The 9,041-nt window shown below is 39.4% G+C and overlaps 1 protein-coding gene across 5 annotated transcripts in view; it reads right to left on the reverse strand.

The window, feature by feature from the left end:
- The window catches only part of LOC113058770 (serine/threonine-protein kinase WNK1-like), a 68,951-nt gene extending 64,103 nt beyond the window's left edge, over positions 1-4,848 (reverse strand). For 2 of the 5 annotated variants that reach the window (XM_026226997.1, XM_026226989.1), the window contains exons 1-2: positions 4,200-4,844; positions 2,218-3,402 (exon numbers count right to left, since the gene is read on the reverse strand). In XM_026226997.1, coding sequence (XP_026082782.1) covers positions 2,218-2,961 — 744 coding nt within the window. In that variant the 5' untranslated portion in view covers positions 2,962-3,402; positions 4,200-4,844. Of the gene's footprint in view, positions 1-2,217; positions 3,403-4,199 lie in introns of all 5 variants that reach the window. The other 3 variants (XM_026226974.1, XM_026226981.1, XM_026227006.1) reach the window with 3 other exon arrangements.
- Positions 4,849-9,041: the final 4,193 nt, after the last annotated feature.

Raw genomic sequence — 9,041 nt, forward strand, 5'->3', positions numbered from 1 at the left:
AGCTCATCTATGATTCAACAAATACCAAGGCTATGAGGACAAGAGCAACCCATTTTTAATCCAATAAAAATATTCAGAGTGATAAGGATTTACTGATGCATGCTGGGTAACCAAAGCCACTATTCAAACAACTGACAGCACAATTCTAAGTAACTTGCTACTAAATACGTAATAATTGCAATCTTAATGGAGGAACTGGAGAATTTCAGACAAATAGGAGGTATTTTTTTTATTCAATCCATGGAAAGAAGCTAATTCCCAATTGATCTCAAATGCAAGAAAAAAAACAAGCTCGGCAGATGAATCATCTCTGGGATATTAAGCGGTTTAGATGTCTCATTAACAAAGTTGACTAGATAATCTTATTTCCTCTTCCGCATCAAAGAAGAGTCTATTTTACTGACCTTTACAACTACTAAAACATTGTGAAAATGAAAGCGAGAGAGAGTGAAAAAGAGACGGAGAGAGGGTTGGGGCAGACACAAGGCAACCCTCCCTGATGTTCTGGCATTGCTCACCCCTTGATTCTTTTCCTGCGCCCTCCCTTTGTCAAAGCAATCTGGGGGATTCCAGTGGCAAGCTCCTTCTTGCCCTTTGACGCTTGAATTACTTACGGCCTTGATCCATCTTTAAATGCTGAGCATTTAGCAAGTGTCTACACTTCATAATGCTACTTTGCTTCATCAGTTCAAACCCCTTGTCCTGACATCACTGGCACCATCCACTCTTACATTCCAGTCTTCCACCCCACCCACACTGCATATTTTGCACACTTTCATCCATATGTGCTTTGACATGTTTATGTAATGATTTCAATCTATGAGCACTTGGGAGGAATTACTAAAACAGTCTGATATCAGTCTGCCCGGTGTGTATAACGCTTCAGTTTATGCACAAGGACCTTCACCAGGCAACTAACAACAATCCATCTTTAAGTTTATCTGTGTGCAGTTACACTTTCTCCGTGAAAGGTCCATACGGAGTAGAAACTAGATACCAGGACGAACACAGAGGGTCTTGTGATATTTAGAGGAAACACTCGAGACTGTACGTAATGAAACTGAGTTTCACTTGCCAAGATCCAATTTGTCTGATTTAGATGTCAAGGTGTTATAAAAAAATAAATAAATAAAAAACTCAGGCCTAATCTAACTCTAAACTCTAAAAATTGGTCTGCCAAGAGAGTAACAGGCTAATCGATGCAAATAACATTTTGTAAGTGCATGAATGTAGATGTCCAGCTGAACACTGGCAATGGTCTGGAAGTAACAACAAACCTCAGTATCCAAGGCGTCGGTACCAATAAATCAGATGTGATATTACTTGGATAAGTTATTGTTCACATACAGACGTTAACTAACATGCTCTGCCGGGATAGTCAAAAAGCAAGAACTTCAAAAGCAAAAAAAATGAACTAGAGACACAAATACAGTGGTTCTCAACGAAAAACATTATTGAAATAAATATATTATTATAACACTATTTGTATTAATATAACAATTTTTTTTGAAAAACATGCAGTTCTTGAAACTTCTAGAATTAAAAAAAGAAAATAATTGTTATTAATTCAGGGGGCTTGGAGTCAAAACGATTGAGATCAAATGCGATAACACTATACTGCCCCTTGTGGCAACACTGAAAATGCAACAAAGAACGATATAAATCAAGCTAACATCTGAAAATATGAAAAAATATGCTTGACTTTATCAATAATTCGTATGACAATACAAATGTGCTTTGCATTCTCAGCATTGCTGCAGGCGGTGCTATAGGATGTACAGTACAGGCGTAAAATGTCTTCATTTTCATCTTTCAGGTTAACTACTGTAATGGCAGAGCAACAGTTTGAAGAGAACTTTGCTGACTCAGTTGGTAAAGATGTTGCCATTTTTACAGCTAACTTTCTTAATAAGCATGTACAACAAGACCACGCATGACAGGATCACCTACAAACAAGTATACAGTATGTTTTGGGCCTAACCTTCACCAAAGTTGTTCTTCACCCGCGTCCTGTAGGGGCACCATAAGAACCATGACCACAAAACTGCACAAACAAGTAACACCATTTGACTTCCCGCTGTAAGCCTGTCATGTATTTTTGAATTGATCGCTCTGTTGTGTTTCACAGGAGCACTTCAAAGAGTTCACATCAACAACATAGACATCCTCTGCAATTGATGAAAGGTTAGGATAGTTGATAACATGTTAGCTTTTTACCTGAAGTTCGCACCAAGCTACTTCCACCGTAGTCTCCGTGTCCAAGCCCTTGTAGACAGTTTTGAACGAGCCGCGTCCAATCTCGATGTCAAATTTGAGGAAACGCCCATCGGGTGAGGTGCCCACAGCTTTGGTCTCCACTTCTTCATCCTCCTGAACCTTTTTCTCAGCCTCTCTCTGCTCAGCTTCAGCACGGGCCCTTGCCACCCCTTTCTCCTCCTCTTCCTCTTCTTCACGTTTTTCTATTACTCTGCTCTCCTGCTCCTTGTTGCCTACATCGCTGGGCTCCTTCTCCGTCATCCCAAGGGCCTCACTCTGCCTCACACCCACATCCTGCACAGACGGGCTCTGTACCTCCACAATCCCATCATCCCCAGCAGCTTTTCCATCCTCTGCATGTTCTTCCAAAACAACATCTGAAGCAACTACTTGGGTGTCAATGGTAACGTCAGGGGCCGAATCCAGCACTGCAGGCACAATGAACTGCTCGCAGTCCGGAGGCGAGGTGAGGATACAGGCTTTACTGGGCAAGTCAAGTGCAGTGACATTGGAGTCACAGATGACGCTACGCCTAAAAAATCTGTGCTCAGCCGTCTTCAGATCTTTATCCATGGTGTGGCGTCGTTTTCTAACCTCCGTGTCTAGCTTCTCACCCACCAGTGAGTCCGAACCGGAGCCATTCACATTCTTTGGAGGTGGAGGGGCCAAGAAGGTCACCACCTTGTTGGGATTTTCTGACGACATCTCCCCCAAAAAAAAAAAAAAAAAAAAAAAAACCTTAAATGTATAAATAAATTATTGTGAAAAAAACCTCAAATGTAAACCTTGACCTTTCGTGGAAATTTCCTCTTTCTGCTTTTGACTGTGGCACAAAAAGCCTGTGAAAAGTTAATAAAAGCTCACGTGAACCACAGAGTTTGCTGGAAGGCCCCCTCCGTGGGGTATACCTTACTTACAGTTACTCTTACGGTGTAAGGGGCCAGAGCCCAAGAGAGGAGGTGTTCTTTTATAAACGTAAAAGAACAAGACACAGTCACTGAGAGGCAAGCACTGATGGTGACAGACAAAAACTGTCAAATCCACTTGGGCATAAGGGACCGCAAGAGGGAAAAGAGCATTGATATTCTTCAGATCTTCAGAGTACAGGAGACCTGGCTCCGAAACCCCGAAACAGGTCCAGGTTTACTGCAAGAGACATATAAAGAACATATTAATTGCACACTCAAGTTTATATTTCCTGGTTCAAAAGCATTAAAAGCTGTTCTCCATTCTAATAGCATCTAAAAAATATATAATAACAGCATCACTTGTGTGAGAAATAATATATATTTCAATTAAATATACTTTTAAACACAACTAAATTTTTAGTATTAACGTTTAAAGCAGCTACAAAAGTTGAATATGAAGTGCAGGCGTAAGCTACTTCGAAGTCTTTTTGCTAACTGAGGTGCGTGTGACTGCTGGGCTTTCACGGGTGTTCAGTTTCAATCGTATAAATATAAAAAAGTAAAATGTTGTGCCTCAAAATATCAACAAAACAAACCCGCGTAATGGTAGATTAACGCGTCGACAGCGCACGCGGGGGTCGCGAGACGGGTCGCCCTGGTTACGTGGGGTGGCCAGCTGAGATTTTGGGGGATTTTTGTAAATCTCCAGCAAAAGACAAGCACAAAACTCAAACAATTTCTTAAGTATTTTGCATTTTTAATGCATTTATCATTTATCAGCGACGTTTTTGAAAAGTTGTCAAGTAACGGCGAACGTTGGTCTCGAGCTCATTCTCAAAATAATGCCGCGCGCGTTAAATAACGTTTTTTTAACAGGAAGCGCTTGCGAATACACAAACGCAAAACACCAGACTATAATACACATTGGATATTTAATATGGTGTGCCTGACACACATAATAAGCAAGTAGAGGTTTATAACCAGGCATATAAAATTTCTGCTGCAATGAAATATAGGAGGCTGGCCAGCGATTACCTTTCGTATCGTCATATCCATCAGATGTAGACAAAGCGCCAGCTGCAGCTGCTTGAGCTGACCGAGCAAATAATTTAAGAGAGGTAATCGCCAAATAATTATAAAGACAAAAAAATCACGGCTGGAAAACCGAGTGATCAGAAAACATAGATTTACGTTAGCAGAGCTAAGCGTTCATCGTGCTGTTTGCTCTACAGGCCAAGTTCAACACGGGGCTGGTGAATCCAACGTGATGCAATGACTCTACTAAACTCGGTATCCAGCGTAACGATGTGTCCCGTGATAAAACATTACGAGAAATCAACAACAGAGTCCGGTTCCGGTCGACTGCACGCGGATCTGCTGCAAACCACGGATTTTCCTCCTTTCACGTGAACAATGCAACAACGTCCACTGCGGTTTGCGTTCGCTGCTGTCGAGCCGGCTGGGTCTTTATCCTTATGCAGCAGTCGACGAATGACACTGTAGTCTGTATATGCAGTATTAGGGGTTCTCTGTTAGTGCTGCTCTTGGATCGGTTGGTGTTATTAAGACTCCAGTCTGTCACGTTGGTTTTAGTTCCGACGCGGCCGCTGCTGCTGTCGCTGTCTACCCTCCCACCGAACACTGACAGCAGAGACGCCAGCCGACAGTGTCTCATGACGGCCGGAGGAGGTCGCTGTTTCCTTCCGCGCAGTTTATTTATTTACCAATTGCACACTCTCTTATCTGAAGGGCTTATTAAAGGGTTATTTCGCCCAAAAATGAAAATTATGTCATTAATAACTCACCCTTATGCTGTTCCAAACATGTAAGACCTCCTTTTATCTTCGGAACACAGTTTAAGATATTTTAGATTTAGTCCGAGAGCTCTCAGTCCCTCCATTGAAGCTGTGTGTACGGTATACTGTCCATGTCCAGAAAGGTAAGAAAAACATCATCAAAGTAGTCCATGTGACATCAGAGGGTCAGTTGGAATTTTTTTGAAGCATCGAAAATCATTTTCAAATTTGAGTGCATGAATTACTCTGGGATATTGGTTTGTTTGAACTCAGAGGGAGTGTCAGCCACATTAAAAAAGTTAACAGCTTAAGTAATTTGTGGATTAATGCGTATTAGAGATGCGAACCGTTTAAAACGATTCAGTTCGATTTGGTGAACTGAATGATTCGTTCGCGAACCGGATGTCCAGACTGCTTTGATTTGAACTCTTTTTCACACAGACACGGAAGAGAAGACAATGCTGAATAAAGTCGTCGTTTTTGCTATTTTTGGACCAAAATGTATTTTCGATGCTTCAAAAAATTCCAACGGACCCTCTGATGTCACATGGACTACTTTGATGTTTTTCTTACCTTTCTGGACATGGACAGTATACCGTACACACAACTTCAATGGAGGGACTGAGAGCTCTCGGACTAAATCTAAAATATCTTAAACTGTGTTCCGAAGATAAAAGGAGGTCTTACATGTTTGGAACCGCATAAGGGTGAGTTATTAATGACATAATTTTCATTTTTGGGCGAACTAACCCTTTAAGAGCTTGCTTCAGGTTGGACCACAGCAGAGATGCCAATATATCTCGTTTGTCCTGCTATTGAATTCTAGCTCTTCTTTCCATACATCTAATAAACAGTATTTCTGTGAGCAATCAGGCCGTTACACTTAAACTTTTGGCACATGTGCTTTTTTTACTGTAGAGATGACCGCAACAGCCCTGAAAGTCAGCGGAGACCAGGACAACCGAGCCCCAGAGTGAAGACCTTGTCTCCTAAACAGCCATCGGGACAAGACCTGAGCAACAGATGAGTCCTCTGCACAATCTGACTTTGATGCAATGAAGTCCTTTGGGAAAACAATGCATGCGCATTTATTAAAATATAGAAGATAACAATTAGTAATATGAATCGTGAAGCAAATTTAAAATGCTATTTAAAAAATATCCAACAATGAAAGCAAAAACTAAAAGACCATATTTACTGTAAGGGCTCAGTTCTTTATTAAAAATGATGAATGAGGAAGCATATACGGTGAGATTTAATTATTTACGCCTTTTTTCAAATTTAACTATGTGTATTATAGAACTATGTGTATTATAGTTCAGCACTAACATATCTCCTTAGTTTGTGTTCTACATTTCACTTTATATTTTTGCAAAACTCAACACATTCAGTTTTATTTTTAAATAAAATATTAATACTAATGTAGGAAATGGCAAATACAAGTTATGTTGAATTTTCATCTTGGAAAAAAATGTTACACATAACAGCATGGGAAATGTAAATTCAAATAAAGAAACATTATTGTTTTTTTTTTTGTTCTCTTTTTCTCTGGCGACACTGTTTCATCAAAGCCTATTAATATGAACACCCTTATAACACTAGACATTTTTTTTTCTTTTTTACATTCCCTTTCTCCGCAGATTCCCTTTCTCCGCAGACACACAAGCAGGCTCTTTCCTAACATTGCAGATTCTCTATGGAGGTCCCACTGCTAAATAAAACCACCTGTGGGGTCCAAAGAGGTGACACAACAAGCATGTGCAAGATGTGCTAGTACAGTAAGACAGTAAGGTGTCGAGGTCATAATATGTGTCTTTGATTGCACCCTAAGAGGTTGTTTGTTTTGGATGCATCAGCTGTGGGATGGGTACACTTTGTCCCCCTTCCCAAATGAAGGCAATGATTGAGCTCTGTTGACATACAGGTCAATTGAGAGCATGTGGAAATTTCACACTGGTAAGAATAACACTGGTTAGAACACTGCATTAACATACATTAACAAACCTTTAACTATTTGACTAATTAATTTGCGCAAACAGAATGTGTCAAATGAGTCCACACAGCTGATAAAAGCATGACTTCAGACAATCAATTAACATCTTGTGAAGTGTAAAGCTGTGTGTTTGCATTCGTATTTAGCCAGAAGCAGAGGTTTAAAGTTCAAACACTTAAACGTTGAACTGGGACATTTGTGGATTACTTGTGGATTATTGTGATGTTTTTATCAGCTGTTTGAAATCTTATTTTTATGGCACCCATTCACTGCAGAGGATCCATTGGTAAGCAAGTGATGTGATGCTAATTTTCTCCAAATCGGTTTTGATGTCTCATCTACATCTTGGATGGACTGAGGGTGAGTAAATTTTCAGCAGATTTTCATTTTGAGTGTGAATCATAAGTGAGTGTGAAATTAGATTAAAAAAGTAACAAAACACGGATTGAGAAAGAAAAAAAAAGACTTTGAATGTGCTTTACAGTAATATAATGTAGCTTCAGTAGATGAGTTTGTCCACTAGGAGGTGGTAATGAGTGAATGAGAAAAACGCATTTGTTTAGCACCCAACATGCATATACTGTGCATTTGATTAATATTATTTGAACATTATGTTAGTCCTCTTTGCATTACTGGGATATCGTATGCAGAATGTTCTTTAAGATAACTACAACACTCCGGAAGGTAAATATTTACTCTGAGATTGAAACAATGTACAAATCTAAATGAGTAAGGAGGGTTATCTTAAAGTCACCATGTTAAATGCCTGCTGGAAAGTTTAACATTCCATTGTAAAGAGCCACTGGATGTCCGTGCATGCTAATCTTTCAGCACACTTGTATGCAAAGTCAGGTGACATACAGTATATAATTTAGAGAATTTGCAGACCCAGTTCATTCAAATACCAGCTCATGTGCCAGGAAACATTTTAGCTCATGCAAACGGAAGAAAATGTTTCCCATAATTTTTTTTTCTTATGTGTTGCGTGCAAAAAAAAAGGGCTGTTTTTTTTTTAACACTGAGCTTTAAAAAATGTAAATGTGACTCAGATTTTGTGTTTCATTAAACGTATATGCATTGCATAACTTGGGCATAAGACAAATGGTCATGGGAATCTGACATAAAGTAGTAAAGCTTAATATTTTGTCAGAGTGACATGATGACAGATGGCCTGTCAATATCTGGGTTTTTGTTCAAACTTCTAAAGCAAGTCATGCCTGATGGTATGGAGCAGAGGGGACACAATGTACAGCCCCTACACCAGAGTTCAGAGGCTGGGCGGAGTTTATCTACTGTCTTACATATAGGAAAACAAACCCATTAAAAGCTATTTTGTTGATTAACTATAAAAGGAAATGTCTTGAATTTGTTCGTTAGGTCTTCATCTCAGAAAATTATTCTTCTCAAAGTAGTTTTGTCTCTACAATAATTCTTTTTTTTTTATTTTTTAATAGGAATGAAGTACCATTCAAAAGTAAGATTTTTGTTTTGAAAGAAAATGATACATCTGTTCATCAAGGGTGCACATTTATCAAAGTGACTGTAAACACAAAAATTATTAAAAAGTATTCCACAAAAATATTAAGCAACAACTGTTATTGTTTTTGTTTTTTTGTTTTTGTTTAGCACCAAATCAGCATTAGAATGAAGGATGGAATAATGCCATCTGAAATGCAGGTTTGATAGTAGATTTAAGAAGAAATTCAAATTATAATAAAGTTGCATAATATTGCTGTTTTTACTGTTTTTGTTTTCAAATAAATGCAGCCTTGGTGAACATGTATAGTGTGCATGCACAGCACATTAGCTCACACACGGACAGAGTAAGGCAATGTGTTGGCCACTTGGACCAAATTCAGTCTATTTTAGGCCTCCGAGGGGTCATCTGCTCTGGCTTAGTGTTTGAGGTTACATGCAGAAATGTTTTGGGCACTCGCGAAGCTCAAAGAACCACAAATGCCATGTGTCCAGCACTATTGCAGCTGCGATGGCACACAGCCCATGGACTGTGTCAGTGACTGTAGCTGATACTGCCTCATTGTGTATTTTAGGAGAAGAGCGAGTGAGTGACCAGCACGAGCTGTCACT

The sequence above is a fragment of the Carassius auratus genome, chromosome 4 (assembly GCF_003368295.1).
Source record: "Carassius auratus strain Wakin chromosome 4, ASM336829v1, whole genome shotgun sequence".
Lineage (NCBI taxonomy): Eukaryota > Metazoa > Chordata > Actinopteri > Cypriniformes > Cyprinidae > Carassius > Carassius auratus.